A 25395-nucleotide genomic window follows, 5' to 3' on the forward strand; every position below is an offset into this window, starting at 1 on the left:
ACATGCCACTAAATTACACCATAGGATGTCTTACTGATATTGAAATATACTCCTCGATGCTTGATGTCATTCCGAACTCTTTATTCTACTACTGGCTTTTTACCTACGCGTGCAAATCATCACACGCTAAGTATATACTTAGTGAGGCAATTAAAACTTTTAACAGTGTAATACAATTCATGCATGATTTTCATTATAAAAACCAAATACCTTTAAATCATATTACTAACATATTCAATATTTTACCATGATCAAAATAATATAAAATATCTTACCATTTATCCCATAAGCTCGTAAGCTTATTTTACCCATATACTTGCCATTATTCCCTAAGCTCGTAAGCTTATTTACATGGTTACCATTTATTAACCAATAAACCATAAACCATAACCTATAGCCCAATATACAACCCTGAGGAGCCTGGGTATTCGAGTAATATTTTTGCACTGTAGTGCTACACAAAAGGTCGTGCCCACCATATACACCGATGTGTATACACAAAAGGTCGTGCCCACCATATACATCGAAGTGTATTACACATAAGGTCGTGCCCACCATGTGAACTTAGTGTCCTTACACACTATAGTGTAATATTAAACCTGCAGCTGCTATACTCTATGGCATGCCAACTATACCCTGTCCCTCGCATATAGTCTATTTTATTTGATCCATCCATGGCAAAGTATATTATCAATTTCAACATTGGGCAATTCATACCCGAAAACATTCATGGTAAAATATCACATTTTTCATGATCAATGCATTTTGATTTCATACCATGACATTTCAATGTCATGTCAAAGTTATAAAAATGACATATATCATGCTGATATAAACAAGGTTGACTTATCACAAGTCTTCCTAATGATGTATACAACATCCATGTATAATTTCATGCATGTATTGCACTCACCTTGACACTTTATAAATCCAACATATGTGCCTCGCTATGTTCCACAATAAACCCTTTTTATACTTGACTTGCTTCAATTGCAAATCAATCATTATCTTTATAAATCACAAATTCATAATGATTCATATGTTAGTATTATACTAACATAAACATATCCCATAACAACTCCATTTCTACCAAATATTAAACACTTAATAATTCCTTTTAACATTAGAACCAACTTTTCCAATTTACACAAAATGGTCCTTCACCATTTTATCACTTAGATTCTTAATACCAAAATTCCAACATTGAAATTACTATCATTCAAATTCTTTACAAAGGATTAATTACATTTAAGTACCCTAACTATGCAAGTGTTGTACTTAAATCATCAATCTTTTAAAACTTCCAAAATAGTCATTTTTCACATATAACACTCATTTAAATTTCCAAACAACAATTTCTAGCATAATACATCAATTATACAACACTTATACAACAACCCCTCAATTTTCCATAATTTACGAATTGATCTCCAACTTTTCAAAAATTACGAAATGGCCCCCAATTTTTCTAAGACTTGTAGAATATTTCCTTCATCATTTCCAACCCATATATAATTTTTCCATAATTTTTCTCACTCAAACCGTTCATGGCCGAAATTTAAAGAACAAGTTCTAGAAATATTTAACATGTTCTAATCATCAATCAAGCTTGAAAATGAATCTACAACCTCTAAATCATCAAGATTAATCATCAATTTCATGATTACTTATATGAACACAAACCCTTAGATTTGGGATCTTTGAAATCCAACAAAATTAGAAAGCAATATTGGTACCAAATGATAGCGTTTTTCGAGTAGATCACTTTCCTATTTCACGACATAACCCGAATCCCAAAGGAATTAGCTTAAAAAATTGAAAATAAAATATTTTTTACCTTCAAGCTTTCTCACGTGAAGATGCTGGAGAAGATGAACATTTAGCATGATATTTTAGATTCATATCATGCTTATCATCTTTTAAAATAATATTTAATCATTAACTTGAGAAAATACCAATATACTCTTAATATAACTTCATAATTACCATTAAACCAAGATACATATCCTTATCATCTTCAAAATCAGATAAATATCAGCCTTGTCATCTTTCAATAGTCAAAGATGAACAAATTAGTTTTCCACTTTACCGTTTTGCCCTTGTAATTTCCAAAAATTGTAATTCAGTTTCTTTAATCAAACAATTCAAATTAAACATGGAATTAAACCATTAAATATTATTTTCTAACATTTTAAAAATGTGAAAATAATATTTTTATTTACTTATTTTCGTGACCCATATGTAACTTTTTAAAATTACATTTTGGTTCCTAAACTTTTCAAAGTTTATACTTTATTCACCAAACTTTATCAAATTTATAACTTGGTCACTAAATAAATCCATTTATGAAATAAAATTCTTTTTGGGAAAATCACCACTTAATTCCCTAAACTTTTTCCCAATTTTCTACTTTGACCATCAAACTTTCCAAATTTTCATTTTGGTCATCGTTTAAATTTTTGGGGCATTACAGATTTAGTGATTTTCCATTTTTATTTCTCAACAATAACTTTTTGGTTTATTTTCTTATAGGTCCCTATACTTTATGCGTGTTTTTCCATTTCGATTACTAATCCTCTATTTATTTTATTTGTTTGATTTTGTGCACTAATTTGTTCTTGTTTTAATTTAGTCGCTATTTTTATTGTGGTTTATTCGAATTTAGTGACTATTTTTTTATTTATATTCATTTTGGCCACTGTTTGGAATCTGTTTATTATTCTATTATAATTTGGATACGATATCTTCAATTTATGCATTGTAGTCACTAATGGATTATGATTTGACTATTATTTTTATTTTTATTTCATTTTAGTCCCATTTCACTAGTTATCATTATGATTATTTTAATTTGAGTACCTTATTTCAATAATTTCCATTTTGGTCCTGAATGATTGCAGATGGTTTATTTATGATTTCAGTACCTGATTTGTAAAATATTTGCAATGTTTGCCTTTATTTTTGTTGGTTGTATAACTTAATTCTTTAAGTCCCTATCTTTATTATTTTGATCCATCATTTACATATTTGTTAAATTCTTGCCAGTTGTAATATTTTCAAATTTTATTTAACTCGAGAAATTTATAGAAACACACCTTAACTAACAAGGACTGTGTTTTCAAGAATTGTTTGAATAAAATAATATATTTTATATTTGAATGAATTTTTATTTTAGTATATTTAATATATGTATTTTATCTAAAAACTTGGGAAATATTATTTTTTATGGGGAATCCATGGAAGTGCCCCCTTAACTGACGAGGAAGGTATTTCGAGAATTGCTTGTGTAAAATAACAACCTTTATATTTTTTCTAAAAAGGATCATAATTTAAATATATATTTGAATTTGCCAATTTCAATATTTAGATGACGTATAATCGCTTAGGTATCGATTTCGGGCATTGTGGGGATGCTAAACCTTCCCCAGATGTAATCGACTCTCGAACCCTTTTCAAAACGAATTTATAGTTAAACGTAAATCATTTTTTATCTTTTAAAATTATTTTTCTTAAAATTATTTTAAAGGTATTTTTAGGTATTCGACCTACCTAACCCAATGGTCGATGGTGACTCCAAATTTGTTTATTTATGTATTTATTTCAAACCCCAACCTTTTCCAAGATTAAGTTGGATCACTCCCCGCCATAACCCTAAAAAGCTTAAGGACTGTTCCAACAGAGCTAAATCGAGCTACTATTGTTAAGGTGATTGTAGTCTCTTTCTTTGTGTTTGTATGTGTTTTCTGTTATCACCTTGTAGGTGATATTTATGTGTATTTTTTTTCTTAATTAGACCACAAAAGGATGACAACATGTGAATTGTTAAGATATATGATTTTCATTGTGATTGAAATGAACTATGTCCATATATGATTATGTTGATGTCTGAGTAATGATCTAAACTTAAACCGACCTATGAGGCCATGTATATGTGTATTGGGAGATATGAGCTCAAATATGAAATTGGTAAATTATGATATAGATATTATTTTTCAAAGTGTTCATGGTTAACTTGTAGATTTCAGGATACAATCGGCATGCCATAGGATCCATAGCGTTTGTACGATTATTATTTGGACTTTAGTCCCATTAGTTACAAAAGGATGATGATTTGGTCAGAATATGTCCATTGCAATGATGAAGAGATTGGCAACTATGTGTTTTATATGCATTATTGGCAGGGACGATGAGATCACGTTTCAATTATTCAAAAGTGTACCATTAACCTTATGTTTAGTGATCATATCTTATTGACCAAGATGTTAAATATGCTATGTGATTATTATTATGATTAGTGGATTTTCCATCCGAAGTATTGTTATGTCTATGACTACCTCACTAAATTGTATACGCTTCTTTTTGTATTTTAATGTTTTCAGGACATTACTCTATATATAGGATCATGATTGCATTTAGAGGTTGCAAGTCATCAGCTTTAGTTAATTTAATTATCTTGCTAAAATCTCCTAGAATGGTGGTTATGTAAACCTAATTTTATTTTGTGATTCATGTTGTTGTGATGTATGTTTTGTGTTGCTATGTGGTATGATGATGATGTCATGCCATATGTTATTTATAAGCATGTTTAAGGTTATGTTTTGAGTATGTATGTGTTTCAAAGGAGGATAAATTTACAACTATAATGGTATAAAGTGCTTTTAGTATTCATTTAAGATTACAAGGTATGCATATGGTGAAAAATGGTTGTAATGAATATTATGTTTCTATATTGGTATGCCATTACATTTTACATAAGATGCATATAGCCTAGGCCAAGTTTGATGCAAGTTGGAGCATGTTTGAAATGTCATTTTGGCTATTTGAGATTTTCTTTAGAATTATCATTAGGAGGTAGCTCCGAGACACCTCTAAAGCTAGAAGGAATGGAAAAGGACCCATGGACATCCTCAAAGATAGCTTTTCCTAACCACTCATTCCCTGCACTTGTTTAACTTTAAATATTTCCCTCCACATGAAGAACTCATACCATCACTATCAAGTAAGAACCCCAATCTTTGATTAACATCATCTTCTCGGATATTCCCATCATCAGGCTCAAAATCCTTGGGATAATTGCTTGTTCGACCATGGTATCGAAGGTCAATGATAGAAGACCATTAGCATATTTGTGTCCTCTACCTCTGTCTATAGTAAAATTCGTTCTAGCTTATCTACGCCCCCATAGGGCCATCCCTAGTTTCTATTCCTAACACCCAACTAACACTTCACACCAAACATCTCAATGCGAACTCTAAAATTATTAGGTTGTTTCTTTGAAGATAATGATTGAAAATATTTTGCACAATGTCACCTCTTTTATTGGAAGATAACCCTTCTAGCCTTGAGTTATGCTGCAAATGATGTGCCTTGGAGCTGAGCGTAGTCAAACTCGAAGGTATTTTGTTTGGAAAATAGCCCTTCTTGCCCTGAGCTATGTTGTAAATGATGTGCCTTGGAGCTGAGCGTAGTCGAACTCGAAGGTCTTTTGTTGGCAGATAACACTTCTAGCCTTGAGTTATGTTGTCAATAGTTTCTTCAAAAAATGGCTTCCCTTCACGGGTCTAAGCCGATCATAATTCTTCAGGTGGTTCCTTTGAGTGAGTAGAACCAAGTAATATGATTTTTGGATGACTCCCCTTCATGGTAAAGCCCACTGATAAATTCTGTCATCCGGATATCTTCCGTCGTGGAATTGAAAACTGGCTTGAAAATGTTACCTGGAAACCTGCTACTCGTTATTGAGTTAAGTTGATCTGGATTTGTTCTGAATTGGCTCTCGAACCCATTTGAAATTGATTCTAAGATCTGTGGTTATGTCAAATCGGTTGAGCTGTAGCTTCTCACTGCTGAGTCAAGCAACTACCATCGATCTTTAAAGGAGCTTTCGAATCGAGTATCTTTCGTCATGAAGTCGAAACTTGATTCTGAAAGCTGCAAAAAATTATGCATGTGAAAAATAATAAATGTAATGATCTTAAGTATGTCTAAGATGCATGCAATATGAATTAGCCTTGGACGGAGTCTCGTGCTTTGTCTGCCAATCTTGATCATTGGAATCAATCATGCCCCATTTTCTTCTCGAGTTGCAGCCTTTCACATTTGAGACTGTTCTATTTGAAAATGTTTTTTCCTTTCATTTATTTAGGAGGGAAAAAAGGATATGAAAATAGAAGAATTCTGTAAAACATTGCCCCTTAATTCAGGATCACAATCAAATCGAATGAAATCATAAACATGAGTTCAAAGAATATCAAAGGAATCAATATCTCTTTTAATGCTTTCATAGTTATATCTCTTTGACAAATATTCAAGTGGATGAGTTGGCTTTAGGTTGACCTAAGGTTTCATCCATAAAAAATGTCATTTTTTCAGTTATTGCAACATGTTTTTTCTTTGGCTTGGCATTTTAATTGGATGCAGACAAAATGACGCAACTAGCATTATCAATTACTAGACTTTCTATTTTGGTTCTCTGAAATCTTCCATTTGTTCAAGTTTTGTAAGCTCCTCTAACCAAGGTAGTATAGAAATATCGGTCTAAAAATGAAATTCTTGAGTGCTCGTGTGAAATTGACTATAACAGGTGTTTCTTAACTCCCTTAGTCCATCTTTACTGAAACTCCTTATTTAATTTTGCCATTGTCTGGCTAGCTGAATCAATAAAGACGGGGCGTTTAACCAATTGCTCTAGAGGGACAACTTAATATCATTGTATAGATATTATAATCACCTTTATCATGTTAAATGAATATTATCCATAAAGCCGGGGCGTTTAACCAATTGCTCTAGAGGGACAACTCAAGATTTATTGTATATTATAATCACCTTTATCAGGGTAGCTGAATCTTATCCATAAAGTCGGGGTGTTTAACCAATTGCTTTAGAGGGACAGCTCAAGCTTTATTGTATATATATAATATTATAATCTGGGTATACGGGTCTAATTTCTTAAGTTTGTCAAGAAGAACATGTTATAGTCTAGGTGTTTTTTGAAAGTCTAGGAATCTCATCTTTAGAGTTCAATTTCCAAACAACTGACCTAAACTAGATTTGCTTACTCGACTATTCCATCTGTGAAGATCATTGCATTACTAAACGTCGTAAACAAAAAGTATAGAAATGTCATATGCAAAAAATGCCCCATGTTGTCCGCACCTATGCACATCTAAATACCAAGCCTCTTTTCATTATTTTATGAGATGAGAAGGCTATATCGGTTCTTGTAAGGGAAATGTATGGTGTTCTGGCCTTTCAGGGTAAAGTCCTTGTTTTGTTACTTTGTCAAAGATCTATAAATCTGAATCATTTACAGAGTTTTTAATTCAGCTGATATTCAAAGAATTACAAGTTGTAAATTTGATTCAATGCTCAGCACAAATTCATTGAAATGTCCCCATAAAAATAAATATGTCAAAGTTCAAAAACAAGTTACAAAAAGAAATATGAGAAAGTTAAAAAAAACAAGTCGAAACAGGACACTGTAAAATGGAATAAATCCTCATTGGGATATCCCACTATTTACTTACTCCCCATCTTTCAACCGTTTCACTTACCGAGGCTCCTTTTAATGTACCCTCAGACGCACAAATTTCTACTCCGGGAGTGTCCTTGCTTTCATTGTAAAATTCCCACTCCTTTTCGTTTGAACGAGTGTTATGTGGATGAGCTATGTCTAACTCTTGTTAGTTAATGTGAATGAAATAAAAAAGATGTGAAATATGCAAGAATGCATAATGCATGAAATGCTTGAGGCATTGATCCAAAAATGTATCTATTGTTATAAATAATCCTTATTGGGGACAAAAGTGTTACGTCTTTAAGAGACAATTTTTTTTTTGATGGTATAGATCCCGAACAGCCTTTGACAAGTTGATTCGTCTTCCGTCACCAGTTGAATACCCTGTCGAACCGTTCTGGCTCCTTTGGCTAAATTGTGCAAGTGACAAACTACTTGCCCCAATAAAGTCTCGAAGGACTGCATCTCCGGCTTTCACTTTCTGTTGAGCCTGTTCCTAACGAAAGTGCAATTGGAGTCCTCCATCGATAGGAACTATCCGAAGCTTGCTTCTTGAATTTGTCAATAGTGGCATATTATCTTTGAAAGAGTTCTCCAGGTCAATAACCTTTTTTCGTCTTGCCCTTGTAAATTTCGCCATCTCATTTTGGAAAAGTTGACTTTTGACGTGCTTGGTGTAAACCTGATCCATTTCGAGTCTTTTTTTACCATAACTGGACTTCTGAGCTTTTCATCTCTTTGTATTATAACCCCTTTGTCCATTAATGTGAATTATTTACGTTTAACGAACATATTTTTGGTGGATCAAAACCTCTTTTGGATGAATGAAGCAAAAAATGAAAATAAAATGAAAGAAAACAAAAATGAAAAGAGTTAGTGAGGGAAAGATAAAAAACAATCATGAAAATAAAAGTCCTACCCCATATGATATCTACCCCACATGATTATTATTCCTACTCGGACATGATCTCTATCCCATATGTTAATCTTGAACCAGTCCTAACCGCATAAATTTTTAGTTCACATGCTTTGAACAGAAAATAAAGCAGGAATTAATATCGAAACAACCTAGGGTTTGAAATGAGGCTTTGGGGTGGGCTCTGATTCCCTGTACTCTCACGGTTTAGGTTCTAAAAATAGTACCCGAGTTCTCCTTACTGGTGCCCCCTTAGGCTTGCGAGACCTTTAGTCTTAAACCCATTACAGGCTCATGTGGACTAAGTTAACTTGAGAGGATACATTCCCTTATGCCCGCACGGTGAAAAAATTCACACAAAGACATAAGGTATATGAATCCCGAAGGCTACTTGCTAGGCCCGCACGATGAATAAATTCACATGAAGGTGTCGCTTTTACCCCCACTTAAAATGGGTTCGGAGCTCGGGTTTAGAGTCTTAGGTGAAAAAATTTTGACAAGCTGAAATCATTGAGAAAACCGTTAGTACAACTATTTATTTGAAAAATAATCAAACATAAATAATTGGAATCGAATAAATAAATTAAAATTTACTATTTTCGCATAAAAATACAACCAAAAATTAATTATGGTCTGACTCACTTACCTGTTCCCAACGGAGTCGCCAAGCTGTCGCGATCGTCTTTCATTTGGGCCCGGAATTGGGCTTCGACATGGATAAATGGGTTAGAGTAGCCACCGATCATTTTAAAGCGATATTAGGTAGATCAGACACCATCTTACCAGATCTGCATTTTACCAGAAATGTGTCGGGTTCAAGAGTCAGTTACGGTCAAGGAAGGATTAGCACCCTTGAACCGTCTTTCGGTACCAATTAATTTGTCGGCTATCTTAATGGCAAAAAATTTAAATTTAAATTTAAAAACTTGATTCGAATTACTTACGTTTGATTGAAAAAAAAAGGTCGAAAATGTTAGATAAAAATAGTAAATAAATATTAAATAAATAAAAATCATAAAACAATGAAAAAATAAAATAATAAAACATAATAAAATAAAGAATCAAACGAAAAAATAAAAATAAATAAAATAAATAAAAACAAAATATTTAAAACAGAAAATATGATATTTAAAGGACTAAATAATAAAACCAGTATTTTAAAGGACTGAATTAACAAAACAAATATTTAAAGGATAAAAATAATTATTAAACCAAATGCAAAATAGTGACTAAAATAATAATTCGCGGCAAACTAAAGGGGTGCTAAAGCCAATTCACCAAAAATGTTTGATATATATACTACATTTTGGCCATTTTAGGTAAACTATAACCTAAACCCACAAATAGTTGTCGCCTCCTCTCTTTATATCCTCTCTCAAACCCTCTGCATGGCTAACGATCCCCAAACCTTACAAAGCCCTCGATTCATGACCCTAAATCCCATTTTGAAACTGAAATCATAAGGTAAGTCTTCTAAGGACCATAAAAGCTTCACCCCTTTGACTACAAAGCCCTAAAGGCTTCGACTTTCACAACTCCGTCGACGAAATCCTAGACTTCGACGAGGCCTCCTTCGACCGAGGTAAATAACTAAACCCTTTTTATATTCATTTCGAATGAAGTACATGCAAAATTGAAAAAATTGCTGCTGTGATTTTTGTTTTCAAAAATCAAGAAAAAATACCTTAAAAAATACTTTATATCCCTTCAATGGTTCCGGTTTTTCCTCTCTTTTTCCTGTTCGAATCCCTTTCTGTTCCCCTCATTTTTTCGAGTATACTTCGTATCTGCTAATGTGATGTTCGTGTACAATCGTGTGTAAAACCCGTACCCCATTTGTGTTCAATTTACATCATTTTATAGCCAAACTATTGGCTACTTTTAGAGTCATGTATAAACTAAAAAACTGCTTTATTTGTTTGTTGGTGGTGGGTTGTTGCCGAGGAATCTACCGGACTCAGTGAGGAAGATGTGAGGCGTGGGACTTGGCTGCTACGACACTTGGAGGAAAGAAAGCTAGGGTTTCAAACCCTAGTTGGACCGGTTCAGGTGGAGGTACAAGTGGATCGGTTCGGGTGCTCCAGCGGGTCTTGAAACAGGTCGCAGGTTTGTTGCTGTTGGGTCGTAAGTTTTCTGGGCCACTGTTGTGATGGGCTGCTTTGTAATTATTCTGGGCCACATGTTTTAGGCCTGAAATAAAATCGAATGTTATTATTAAATAACATAATATATTATACGCGTACATGTATGCACGTTATAATATAATAGTATCATATACGTCATATGAAATATCGGACGAAAATAGGTGTCCACAACATATTCATATAATATTTCATATGATCTCATAGGTCATATCACACAGATACGTATTCAGTACTCATAGTCACATATCTTATCTCTTGCTCTAATAAGTTCATATTTATCATATAACACAGATTCTTATTGCAAATTTTATATCATATTCTTATACCAGTAATTCATAATATAGTTTAGGTCAATGCCACTTAACTTATTTTACTCTTTCACTTATTCATATATTTTCATTATACCAATTACTATAATTTATTACAACATCATGTACTCTTTTTCCTATAATTGATACATTAATGCCATATAGTTTATATTCCTAGTTTCACATAATCACCATATCATATTTATTATATTCACTGAGCTCATTTTTACATAGTTTGTTACATAAACATGTATTCTCATAACTTATTATTAACTAGTATAGTTTGTTACATAAACATGTATTCTCATAACTTATTATTAACTAGTTCCTATAACATCCTCATATGATTTCTGGCATCTTTGTACTATACTTCATATCATATAAGAATCTAACAAGTTTTAGATCATAGTTTCATTTAACATATAGACCTTCCTATATTACTTATCTGACATATTCACATACTCATTTATGTCAATATCTACTAACTTATATTATATATCATATTATCATATAGGTCAAACTTACTTAATATATCTAACTTTTCCTTTAGTCACTTAAATCTAATTCATACACTTTATGCGTTGTTATCATATAATTACTTATACCATTAGCACACAAAATAACATATAACCCCTATGACTCTATTCATGTATTCAGGCATACATAATAATCAAATCACACATATTAACATTCATAGGTTCATGCAATCAATTATTGGAAATAGACTCATCAAGAGTCTTATTTCCATACACATCATATACCAACTAAATGCACTCACCTGGCCTCACTAGTCAATACCAATTTCTTATCTTTTCCTCGATGACTATTACTTATCAACTTGTACGGACTTCGCTCTTGATCGATATCTACACGAATACAAAATCCAATAAATATTGAGATTCAAATTACTTGATATGATTTATATCAATATAAACTAATTAAAACCCCAATTTCAACTTTCCCACTTAAGTGGTATCGGTACCACCTTCACAGTATCGATACCTCTATACTAGGGTACCGATACCTCTATATTAGGGTACCGATACCCTACCTAGGTACTGATACCAAAATTAGCTTCGAAGTTCCCTGGGTATCGATACCCTCCATATAGGTATCGATACCCCTTCCATATGATATCAATATTGTTCATACAGGTATCGATACCCCATGAATCAATTCCTCATAATTTGCCTTGTGGTATCAGTACCTGTAGGTCCTCCTTACCCAGAAAATGCTTCTAGCCCGAAAATTTCCAACACTTAATTCTTCTTATATAACCTCCTTTTATCCCTTTAAACTTAACTACACTTATTTTAACTAATTTATATCACTTTAACTCATCTTAATATCCAATCTTCTATCTTAAATTTGGAAACCAAGAATCTTACCAATTTATCAACATGTTCTAAATTCATTTCTAACACTTTAAATTTCTTATTTTGACTGATGACAAATCAAATTTAACTTCTAACTTCAATTACTAACTATTTTCCAAGATTTCACTTATAACCATCTCATCTTTAATCCTTTCTAACTTAATCATCTTAGAGTTTTAAGTAATCTTAAGCTTTTTTTAATCTTTTTCTATCACTCCAGGAATCAAAACCAACTTTAAAATGAAATAATTAACCAACTTGAGACCAACTTACCTTACCAATGGAGCCACGGGAGGAAATGAAGAAGAAAACCCACCAAGCCTCCAGAGCTTTCTTTCATTTCTCTCCATCTCCACGTGTTGATATCCTATATAAAGGGAGAAATAAAATCTTTTCTTAAAAAAGACCATTTTACCCCTTACTTCACTTAATATTTACTAAACAATCATCCACAAATATTACCAATTTAGTCCCTAAACTTTTTAATATTTCAAAATCAAACCTTAAAATTTCAAAATTTATATTTAAGTCACTAGCCCCGATTTTGGGATATTACAAAATAAGTGTACCGAAGTACCGCATATATGTTCCAAAGGATTAAATATATGTCTTGAATGACCACATAGAACCCTTGACTCTTGGCATGCCAAATATACCCCTAGCTCTCATAACACATAACATGGACATTATTATTATTTATGTTATCACACATTCACATAGTCACATAGTTCACTTACGCGTAGATCATTTCCATAAGATTCACATTGCTTATATCTCTTGATCATTTAATCACATAACTCATAATCATATACATCTTCTCATATAGTTCATATTCTTTCTCACACAATCACATACTTCAATTATATCATTTAACATAAGTTATCATACCAACATGCATTCACATAACTCATTTAACATACATAGTATATCATGTAATTTATGTAATAACTTATGATACATACATTTATATTCATATGCCCTACACACTTGTATCCTTGTACTCATATAATCTACTATCACAATTAGACTCTTCACAAGTCTTAATTCCATAGCATAACTTACACTTAATATCATATACTCACCTTGGTCTCAATTAACAAATTCCAAGCTCTTGCTTTCGCTCTTGAATCTTACTCTGATAGTCTATCCGAACTTTACTTTCGATCGATATTTACACGAATATAATTCAATGAATATTGGGATTTGAATTACTCGATAATATTCAAACCAAAGCAAACTACATAAAACACTAATTTCTACTTTCTAATTTAAGTAGTACCGGTACTACCCTCACAGTACCGATACTTCTATGCTAGGGTACCGATACCCTACCCCGATATCGATACCAATATTAGCTTTGATGTTTCCTGGTATCAATACCCTCCACATTGGTATCGATACTCTTAGTACCGATACTTCTTGAAAATTTCTTACTTTTTTTCCTTATGGTATCGATATTGTTCATGCAGTATCGATACCACAAGCATAAATTTCTCATAAATTACCTTGTAGTATCGGTACCTACTCAACCTATACCGATACTACCAACCCAGAATTCATTCCTTAAACCCAAAAAATTCAACACTTTACCCCAAACTCTACTTGTTTTCCTTCCTCATGCCTTAAAACTTATCTATACATACTTAAACCCTCTTTTAACAATATAACACTTCATTATCTCACTATAACTCTTGAATTAAAGAATTTCACTAAACTTTCCGTGTGTTCTAAATTCATTTCTAATGCTTTAAACTTCTTAATCCTTCTTATGACAAGTCAAATTTATCAATAGAACTTCAAAAACCTCTTCATACCAATAATTCACTTCTACACCCTTTTTACAATTCCCTTTTTAATTCTCTTCTCTTGATGTTTTAATCTTATATAAGTTTTCCTTAAGCTTATATAACACCCAAAGAATAAAACCCAACTTAAAAATTCAAGAATTAAACATCTAAATTTAAACTTACCTTTGGAGCTGGAGCAAACGGGAAGAAGAAGAAATCAAGAAGAAAGGTTATGGACAGATCCCCAAATTTCACGTGTTTACTCCTATTAAAGGAGATAAAATATCTTTTAAGCTGAAATTACCATAATGCCCTTCACTCCTTCCATAATTACTATTTAATCCAATACTAATATATACATATTTAAGTCCTTAAACTTTCTAATTTTTCTTGAATTGATAACCAAATTTCAAAAACTTTCATTTTAGTCACTAACCCGATTTTTGGGATGTTATAGTGTTTCAGTTGATTACGATATTCTTTCCATGATCTTGGTAACTTCTCAATGAGGACGTTAGCTTGAAAGATCTCACATATTTACATCCATTCGGCAAGAATATCAGCTACCATCTTCTTGTAGTCATGGACTTGATCCAGGATGGGCTTGTCATCCTTCATCTGGAACTTGTGTAATTCACCACCAACGTACTTCTTTATGCCCGCATCGTCAGCCCCATACTTCTTTTTTAAAGTGTCCCAGATAGCTTTAGCTCTTTTCTCCTTGAGAATCATGTCGAATAATTTATTAGACATGTGACTGAGAAAGTGTCCTCTGACCGTCTTGTTGTCATTCTCAAACTTTTTTGAGGGGACTACAAGGTGGTGGATTCAGTGATGCTAGGCATGGAATCGGTAACATCCGAAGTGGTTGGTATGGGTTGTGATTTGAGTAGCACGTAGTCAAAGTTTAGTTGTTAAAAGAATATTAAAATTCTTTGTAACCACCTCTAGTAGTTGCTCCCATCAAGAGCTTCAAGCTTTGAAAGATCAGGAATGTGTATGCTAACATTCGACATTGTTTGCAGTATAATTTTGCTTCTAAATTTTTGGAAATATTACTGCAAAATCGAGGTGTTAGCACTGACTGAATAATAAAATAAAATAACAGAAAATAATTATATGTAAATTGTGTCATGTCAAATCACTGCCTTAGAAGTAAATTCACCCAATTGGTGTAATTGCTACATTGGACAATGCCCCTTGAGGTTAACACAATCTCTCTAGAAAAAGTACACCTGATATCTAAAGTGGACGAAATAGTGGTATTGCTCTTCTTCTCAAAACAAAGAAATAATAGAGAAAAACTTTGAGAGAACAAAGAATGATGCTTTTGAAAAGCTTGTTTGTGGAAGATCCAAACTAATGAAAATCAATCGGTATTTATAGGGGAACGCAGCTTAAAACGGGAAATAATTGAATTTAATGCAGCAATTACAATTGCTATAATCTTGGCCAAGACAGGTTGCTATAAACAAGGGTCAAATCCATCCAAATTGAGATTTGATGAGAGATACACTAGCAATGAACCGAGCCTCACAAATGGTGTAAATTCATTCATTGAAGAATGAAATTAATCACTAATATAGCGTGATTAAAATCAAACTTTGTGCCACCAAAAATCAAACTGTAATTACAACTAATTAGTCATAATTACAACCATTACAACTAATTGACCAAGACGCATTACTAACAACACGACCAGAGGAGGTGTGCGAGGTGGTTGGGACAGTGGTTCTCCAGCAGTAGTGCTTAAGGCACTAGTTGGTGTATAAGGGTCTAGGTAGAGAGATGGCAGTATTGTGCAACTCTTATATGACAGATGGTGCAAGGAAACCATGAACCGAAATTGAGAGGAAAAAGTCAGATACATTGGCGTAGATATAGAAACAAGATGGACGATGTGCAGGATAGGTTTGTAGAAATTATTCAGATTTTCGTATAAGAAAGTCACTAAAATCCAGTCGCCGGCCACCATTACTATCGACGTTTACCCACTCACCTCCTGATCACCATTTGTAGTCCCCATGCATTCTCGATGCAACCGCCAGATAAAGAGATTTGAATATTGGGATTTTAGGTTTGGATTCAGTGATTTTGGGATTAAGGCTACGATTTACCGATGATGGGCGGATAGACGGTCGACGAAGGACGATTAGTGAGTGGGTTGATGTTTGGAATTAAGGATTTTTTAGATTTTAGAAAAAAGTTAGTTTTAAAAGTAACAATATTTTTATGTTCATTAAATAAAAAATTAAAATTTTATAAACACACCACATGTCATATTATGAGTTGTTAATTGATTTTAATAGATTTTTTAATGATTGTGACAGACCAGATACTTAAAATGACAACGTCAAAAAAACTAGACACCTATATTTTTCAAAAAAGTTTAGAAGTCTAGATAGAACAAGAGATATAGTTTAAGAATTTTTTTTATATTAGCCTAAAATCTAAACAATATTTGAAACCAAATATCAATAACCACGTAATTTCAAAATAAGAATAAAAATAAAAAATTAACAAAAAAAAATGGGGGATTATCTTATCAGGTTCTCAAATTTAATAAATATGAAGCTCTATTTTTTGGTTCATTGTTTGTTTGAATCACCGACACCTTTATGCACCGACCGTTAAATGTGCGTTAACGTCCTGTCTATTGTATATCACCTATAAACTAGATAACTACAAACGATGGTTTGTAAAATAGGAAAATTTGACATTTTTTGAAAATTTGACATTTTTTGAAAATTTATGAATTTTACTTTTTTTAAAAAATAAAAGAAATTAAAATTTAGGTCGTGTGTCACACAATAATTGGTTGATTTATTTTTAACGATTTTTTTTAACAATCGTGACTGACCAAACATTTAAAATGATAATATCGAAAACATTAAGTATTAAGATTGACTGAAAACAAAAGTTTAGACGCCTAAATGAGAAAATATGCATAGTTTGGAACCTTTTTTATATTAAGCCTAGATATTATAATCTTGTGACAATTGGAAAAAGTTCGGGTTGAATGATGATAGTGGAGGCGTTTAGACAATAGCAGAATGGTGGTTGAGTGTGTGGTGCTGGTCAGGTCTTCTTTGGAGATGATAGGCGACGAAATGGGAACAAGGATGGCGAAGATAGGCGACAACAGTGGATGGTGGAATATAAAATAATATTAATTAGTGTCTACAATGCAGTTCAAAAATTAATAAAAAAAAATGTCATGTTACCACATAGTTAATAAAAGAAAATGGAAGAGTGACAAAAAATTCAATATTCAAAGTTGAGTGATTAAATTAAAAAAATTAAACTTCAGCGATCAAAATAAAGAGGAAAAAGAAAGGTGAATGATGATTTCTATAATTTTCCCTTAATCTTCTACATTTATAGATTGAGTTAATTTGATCCAATAAATTCTTTAACGTTTTTAAATTTTATCAGTTTAGTCCAAACTTAATCATTTTTTCATTAGCTTCTCGCCGCCATCGCTCCAATCATCCTCTCCAACAAACTTCAGTACAAAAAGATTCTTCTGCTTCTCGTCTTTCAATCCCTCGGTTCACAAATGTAGCATTGCCATTGCCCCCCCCAAAAATGGGGTTGGACGAAAAAAATGAGTCCCGTTCTAAAATTGATCCGGGACTTGCACATAAGTTTTCAGGCAGTGGAATAAAATAAAATTTCTCCAATGATCAATCAGTGTAATTTACCCACAAAATAATAGGGTAAACTACTCATTTAGTACTTAAACTATCAATTTAGGTCCGTTTTAGAACCTAAATTTTCATTTTTTTCAAAATCATACATAATGTTTAGTTTTTGTTTGATTTTAGTATAAGTTGTTAAAAATTTAACAGACGAGCTCGTCGGCCGCCGCATTTATAGTCGTTGGTCGTCGCATCCGTCGGTCGATGAAGCCCAAACTTTCTAGCTCACACCTTTTCGACCCCCTGAACGCGATTTCGACCTTTATTTCATCGGAAAACTTCTCAATCTCCCAAATTGACGATGAACACTTCGATTTCTTCATCATCCGATCTCCATAGTCCACTGTCCGATGGGCTTGAAAATAGATTATGTTGGTCAATTCGTCATTCTCTAGTGATCCACCGTTAGGATTGGTCGTCCATCCACTGAAGCTATGCCTTGTCACCCTGTCCGTTCAGTTTTTAACAGCGAGCTACTAAAATGAAACAAAAACTTAACGTTAGATATGATTTTGAAAGAAATAAAAGTTTAGATATTAAAACGGATCAAAACTAATATTTTATGTACTAAACACAAAATTTACCCAAATAATATAACAAGGGAAGGGGAGTAGGTGGTTGTTTGTGATTGGGCAATGGAGTGGTTGAATTTCGAATCCCTATGTCATCCAATGCCGGCCACTGGCAATAATAAATGTAATGAATAAGTGGAATATAAGTGGGCTTCCCTAATTATGGGCAATGTTGAAGAACTTACCATGCTTAATTTAACCATCTCTTAAACCTTGTCGTTTGAACCATCTTTATCAATAAACCATCCCCTTCAACTGTACCTTTCTTTTATTATTTACAACTTTTTAAAATACTTTTGGATTGGACTAATCACACCCAACAATATATAAAGTAAGCAGTAGCTGAGTAGCTGACCCTCGACCACTCTCCTTTCTCAAATAGCTTCTGCTTTGCTTCCCCATTTGGTAGCTTTTCTTTCATTATTTCTCTGTATATACATCTTTAATCTCAGCTCCTCCAACATCATGAACAACATGGCATTTGAATACCAGGAGGTCAGCTCTATATATTCCTTCTTTTCTGGGTTTTTTTAAGAGTTTTGAGATTGAGTTGAGTGTTTGATGATGGTGTAGGAGCATGTTAGGAACTCAAGAGGAACATTGCTTTTCACTTGCAGATGGTTGCCTTTCTCATCTCCAAAGGCTCTTGTTTTCCTATGCCATGGTACCCCTTCCCTCGTCTTTTTTCCAGTAATCTTCTCTTCAATTAGTGTATTATTAATCATCTAAACACCCCCAAAAGATAAAAAGTAAAAGGTGAGTTGGACCATTAATGGCGTTTGCAGGTTATGGCATGGAGTGCAGTGGATTCATGAGAGGTATTCAATACTCTTACTTAACTTATTTCCCTTTTCCACGTTCTTTTAAGATTACCCAATTTTTATTTTATTTTTATTGAAATCAGAAATCTCACAAGATCTGTATGATGATAAAAAAAAGTCGCATTTTCCCTTAAAATATTGAATTTTGTTATAGTTCTTCACGAATCATCATCTGCCATGTGAAATCTTCTGGTTCCTCGTGTTTCTGGTCTCTGTGATGAAAAAAAATGTGGGTCAGATCGTTCTGGTTAGGTTGCCAACAATCAGTTTGGTCCACCAAGATTTCTCTCATAAAGTCTTTTTACCAGATACTAAGATTTCTCTCATAAACAGCTATTTAGTCTAAATCATGTGATGGGACAATTCAACAACATACACTAATACCTCATTATTTTTCTCTCCCTCCATGGCTTGTGTGAACTTCAACCAGCTAATCCAAGATTGGTAATATAATTTTTAGGTAAAGTACACAAATAATCTCTTGACTATATAAATTATTTTGTTGAGTCTTTCGATTATTAAAAGTTATAAAATAGTTCATCGACTAAAAGATGTTTTGTTGAGTCTTTCGAAAATTGATATATTTTAATCTTGTCAGTTTTCGTTAAAAAATTGACGACAGTTTAAGTTGGATATTAATTTGTTAACTAAGATATAATAAAATATGATCACAGAATCTCAAACGACTATACCTAATATGATTTTGAGATAAGATTTTATCATATTCCAGTCAGTAGGCTAATGTTCATTTCAGAAAACCTTATTTTTTTAACGAAAAAGGATTGAAAAATATTAATTATTGGGTGATCAATTTATAACTTCTAATAGTTGACTGACTCAATAAAGTGATCATTTTGTAACTTTTAATAGTTGGAGGCTCAATAAAATAACATCTTATAGTCAAAGGATCATTTATGTATTTTGCCTTAGTAATATAATGTGAATTTCCAGGGTAGCATTAATCCGGTACCATGATCTTTAATAGAATGTGGAAGCAGGCTAGCCGCAGCGGGATATGCGGTGTTCGGGATCGATTATGAAGGACATGGAAGGTCCAAGGGTGCTCGATGTTACATCAAGAAGTTTGAGAACATAGTTAATGACTGCAGTGACTTTTTCAAGTCCATCTGTGGTAGGTAAACTTGTCACTAATCCTTCGCCAACTCTTTTCGTTGTACTTCATCCACCCATGGTTGAATTTTCCAGGTCAGGAAGAATACAGAGACAAGAGCAGATTCTTGTATGGAGAGTCAATGGGAGGTGCAGTGGCCTTATTGCTTCATAAAAAGGACCCTTCCTTTTGGCATGGTGCTGTTCTTGTTGCTCCCATGTGTAAGGTAACGGTGACACCATATAAACACAAGATGTGTATAACATAAGGTCTGTTTTTGAGCTGTTCTAATTGTACAAAAATTTTATAGATATCGGAGAAAGTGAAGCCACACCCGGTGGTGGTGAACATATTGACTAAAATGGAAGAAGTTATACCTAAATGGAAGATAGTACCCACAAAAGACGTCATTGATTCGGCATTCAAGGACCCTATTAAGCGAGAACTGGTTAGGACATTCACCGTTGTCTATGCTCGAACACTCTCTTGACCGAGTGTCGGTGCTTTGCAGATTTTGAATGATCAAACACCATAATCATAGCTCACCCATGCTGTGTCTCTCTGGTTTCATGATGGTTGCAGATAAGGAACAATAAGTTGATATACCAAGACAAGCCTAGGCTTAAAACCGCACTAGAAATGCTCCGAACCAGCATCAGCCTTGAAGATGGTTTAAATGAGGTATAAAAAAGAGTCCAAGCTTTCAGCTTCAAACACCATTTATGGTAAAAGCTATACTCTGTGTTTAAGGGGTAAGGGAATAATAAATGGGAGTAGCTCCTTGTTGCACCAGTCAATAGGATCTAACCTTGAATGGGTTAAATGCAGTGAAAAAAGTTAGGTAGAAAGATTATCATTGCCGACGGACCGGTCGAGCTTCTCGAGTCCTTTTCATTTATATTGCATTTAAAACTTATTGGTCGGGGTTGTTCTTTTGGCAGGTGGCACTCCCTTTCTTTGTGTTGCACGGGGAGGCTGATATAGTAACGGACCCTGAAATAAGCAAGGCATTGTACGATAAAGCGAGCAGCCGGGACAAAACGATAAAGCTGTATCCAGGGATGTGGCATGGTTTGACATCGGGAGAGCCCGATGAAAACATAGAGATCGTTTTCGCAGACATTACGGCTTGGCTCGACAAGCGGTGCGATGCCATAACTTTCGAGCAGATTCTTCGTCCGTTGAATGTAGGGTTGAAAAAGTTCGATAATTGGACGGAATCGATGGCCGCGACGAGCGGTCGAATGCATTCAAATGGTAGGTATTTGTGTGGATTGAAGGGATTTCGCATGCAACATCGCTCTGCAATGTAGCTCGATAGTGATATTAGATTATAGCTACTGTCTGAATATTTCTGATCCGGACTATAATTTTCGTCTCGTGTCGTGTTCGACCAAACGTAAAAGTGTAAAACATTTATGTTATTGAAGTACTCAAATTCATAAGTTAATAACCCTACTTGTTATCAAACATAAGCTAAAAGAAAAAGAATGATAAATTTAGATTCAGAAAGCTCACTGTCAATTAAGCTTGAAAGGGGTAGAGAAGACATGAAACTAATACAAAGATGCCAATCTCATTGTCAAAAAGGGAACCTCCAAAATCTATTCATTTGCTGCTGCCATCGCGGCCGCTAACTATATTTGATTTGGTGTTTCGAAATGTGTAAATACGAGACCTTAAGATGATGATCCATTGTTGGCGTTGCTGCCCTCCTTGTGGTCACTGAATACACGTTGCCGGAAGTCCGACACCATTAGAGGTAGACCCTTGCGGAGAGACACCTTGGGTTCCCAACCAAGTAGCTCTTTGGCTCTGGTGATATCAGGCTTCCTCTTGTGAGGATCATCTTCTGTGTTGGGTCGGAACTCGATCATCGCATTCGGATCAATTGTTTCCTGAACCACCTGCGAACCCATACGGAAAGAAAACTCACTAATGTAATCATCATTTCCAACACATTTCACATTAGCAAGATTTATGCGGTATGGTTTTACCTCGGCAAGCTCGAGCATGGTGAATTCTCCGGGGTTTCCAAGATTAAAAGGTCCGATATGTTCTCCTTCCATCAAGCGAATGAGACCCTCCACCTGTTTCAGCAAAGCTTGTTTTGTAAATAAATAATGCCAACAAAGTCTAGCAAAACCAAAGATCAGTTACCAGATCAGAAACATATTGGAAACTCCTCGTCTGCTTCCCATCACCATACACAGTCAAAGGCTCCTTCCTTAAGGCCTGAGCTACGAAATTGCTAACGACACGACCATCATCGATGCACATACGAGGTCCATAAGTATTGAAAATTCTAGCAATCTTAACCTGAAACCGAAAATTTTATACAAATTAGCACACACACGTTGTAATTGATCCAATATTAATTGGATAGACATTATATTGACAAAGATCATGAGTTCGAATGTCGAATTAAAAAAATAGAGAGAAAAAAAAGTAGGTGAACAAACAATTCCGTCCCTGTTGCTGGGCAATAAGGGCACTTGCCCATGGCTCCTCTTACGCATGGCCCAAAATTATAAATTTACATATAATTAGACAATGATAAATTATTTATTTAATGATCCACCTATTATTTTATTTATGTTTTAATCATTCAATTATTATTATTTTTTAAAATCATTCTTAACGTTATATTTTTTTGTTACTCATCATTAAAAAATTAACGATGATACTGATGTGACATTTTTAAATTATTTTTTTACTTTCCACTTAATTATTTTTTTAATAAAACGGAGAAGATTAAAATCTAATATGTAGATGATCATGCTTGTTTTGTTTGAATAGTTGAGTGTTTAATAAAATTTATTGATGTTTTCTATTTAAAATTTGCTGCATTTTATTAAATAATTTATTAACGTAATAAAAATAATTTACAAGTAAATCATTTAATTTTATTTATTCTTATAATTTTATTTATTTCGATACATATTACTACGAACCTAATTTTTATATTCGTATCATGTCATTAACATCTCTTAAATGGGCATGAGAACAAACCTCGACTCCGGCTCCTCGGTGATAATCCATGGTCAAGGTTTCAGCAGTGCGTTTTCCCTCATCGTAACAGCTACGGACACCTGTCCCATACAAATTCAAACAAAACAGCTTTTATTAAACAAAGAAAATCTTTTGAAATTTGTAAACAAAGAAGGGAGACACGCGTCCAAACTACAATTAATACAACCAACTAGATCTCAACTTTCACATTATATAAATCTCACTTATGAATTTTACATAAATGTCCCCCGACCCATTCCCCAAGTATCACAAATATAAAAACGGTTTGATATTCTTCTTTCATAATAATAGTAGATTTCATTATGAATTATTTCACGAAGTAAAACAATGGAGGAAACTAACCGATGGGATTAACATTGCCCCAATAAGTTTCTTTCTGAGGATGTTGGAGTGGATCTCCGTAGACTTCGCTGGTGCTGGTCAACAAGAACCTGGCACCTACTCTTTTTGCCAGACCTAACATGTTCAGTGTTCCAACCACGTTTGTCTTGTGGAAAACACAGTTAAAGAAACAAAACATGAACACAGAGTTAATCCAGGTTTTCTAGCATCGATGAAATCAGAGATTTATATAGCGGTCCGCTATTGCTTCAATCGTAATAATCCTAACCGAAAACACGACCCAAAGGCAATTTAAATCCATGAATTAAACATATAAAAGGATATGATTGTTTTGACGGGATTGAATTTGTAATGGACCGGGGAAGCCGGGCAGGCCAGGTGGTATATTTGGTCAACCTCCACTAGCAACGCTTCGACAACGTCGTGTCGGATGAGCTCGAAGTTCGGATTCCCGAAATGGTGCATCACGTTCTCTTTCCGTCCGGTGAAGAAGCTATCGACCACGATCACGCTGTCTCCTCTCGCGATCAGACGGTCCACGAGGTGGGATCCAACGAACCCGGCTCCGCCCGTCACCACGATCCTTAAACCCTTCCGTTTCAGCCCCAACGGGATCTTGCCCGTCGGGTTGGCCGACCCGAATCCAAGGCGGTGCGGGACGTAGGAGAATTTCTGTTGGGTCTCCACGGTGAAGTAGGTGATGGAATCAGGGATCAGGGTGGTGAAGCGGCCGTGGGGAGCCGGTGAAGCTGGGAAGACGGTGAAAATCAGGCTGGCTACGGCAATGCCGACGAAGACAAAGAGAAGGCGTTGTTCGCGGAGGAGATAATGGATCGGACGAGTGACGGAGGCCCATGGTTTGACGGGTTTAGGCGAATATGGATCGGAAGCAGGCTGGGTTTCAGAGCCTCTATAAATCAGCTCCGATCCCATCATTTTTCAACTGCAGAACGTATCGAACTCGATTTGTAGGATGAATTTACAAGAAAATTGGTGAAGTGAATCGCCGTCGAGTTGAAACTGAGTTGGAAAGGAGGTGGTGTTATGAAAAAAGAACTGGGTTCTGGTCTGTAAGAACAAAGTGGAGGCCAAATATAAACAAGGGCTTAGGGACGGTGTGGTATTACGGAAATGCCCAAATATAAATAAAGTTATTTTAGCTCGAAAATTAGACAGGAGAGAATTTGGATTTCCAAAAGTGCTTGGTCAGTCATTTCTTAATGAATGGATGGGTCGGATTGGATGAAGTATCTTTCATCTGAATTAATTTAATTCAGATTTAGAAGAACTTTATTTGATTCAAATTTGATCATTCTTTTAAAATAAAGGGTATAGTACACAAATGATCACCTAATTATGTGACTTTTTTAATTTTATGTCTATTAAAAGATACGAAATAGTCCTCCGACTATATAGAATTGCTTTTTTGAATTCATTGACTGTAAAAACTTATAAATTTTCACTCGATTATTTAATAAGTTTTAAATTCGTTATTTTTCCTTAAAAAATTGATGACAATTTGAGCTGAACGTTAATATACTAACTGAGATATGATAAAATATGATTTTATAATCTCAAACAACTATCATATCTCAGTCAACATGTTAATGTTTAGCTCAGACAACTATTAATTTTTTAACAGAAAATGATAAGTTTGGAACATAAGAAATAGACGACTGACCATTTTATAATTTTTAATAGTTGAAGGACTCAACAAAGCAACTCCTTATAGACGAGATCATTTTATAACTTTTAATGATCAAGGAAC

General features: G+C 34.0%; 2 protein-coding genes across 4 annotated transcripts; one reads left to right on the forward strand and one right to left on the reverse strand.

The window, feature by feature from the left end:
- The first annotated feature begins 18706 nt into the window (after positions 1-18706).
- LOC120165365 (caffeoylshikimate esterase-like) lies at positions 18707-21651 on the forward strand. Of its 3 annotated transcripts, XM_039174903.1 has the most exons (8): positions 18707-18815; positions 18894-18984; positions 19106-19138; positions 20127-20273; positions 20348-20478; positions 20563-20700; positions 20835-20933; positions 21194-21651. In XM_039174903.1, exons 1-8 carry the CDS (start codon positions 18786-18788, stop codon positions 21563-21565), a joined length of 1041 nt encoding a protein of 346 aa, XP_039030834.1. In that variant the 5' UTR covers positions 18707-18785; the 3' UTR covers positions 21566-21651. The 3 variants fall into 3 exon arrangements, with proteins under 3 accessions (XP_039030834.1, XP_039030836.1, XP_039030835.1); XM_039174905.1 differs by lacking the exon at positions 20127-20273; XM_039174904.1 differs by lacking the exon at positions 19106-19138.
- A 209-nt stretch (positions 21652-21860) lies between these two features.
- On the reverse strand, positions 21861-24606 carry LOC120165364 (UDP-glucuronic acid decarboxylase 2-like). Its single transcript, XM_039174902.1, has 6 exons — positions 23952-24606; positions 23628-23775; positions 23265-23344; positions 22413-22571; positions 22250-22342; positions 21861-22159 (listed from the first exon to the last, which is right to left on the reverse strand). The coding sequence occupies exons 1-6, from the start codon at positions 24561-24563 to the stop codon at positions 21932-21934; spliced, it is 1320 nt and encodes a 439-aa protein (XP_039030833.1). The 5' UTR covers positions 24564-24606; the 3' UTR covers positions 21861-21931.
- Between the last annotated feature and the right edge of the window lie 789 nt (positions 24607-25395).

Source organism: Hibiscus syriacus, unplaced genomic scaffold (genome assembly GCF_006381635.1).
Source record: "Hibiscus syriacus cultivar Baekdansim isolate YM2019G1 unplaced genomic scaffold, ASM638163v2 tig00111582_pilon, whole genome shotgun sequence".
Taxonomy (NCBI): domain Eukaryota; kingdom Viridiplantae; phylum Streptophyta; class Magnoliopsida; order Malvales; family Malvaceae; genus Hibiscus; species Hibiscus syriacus.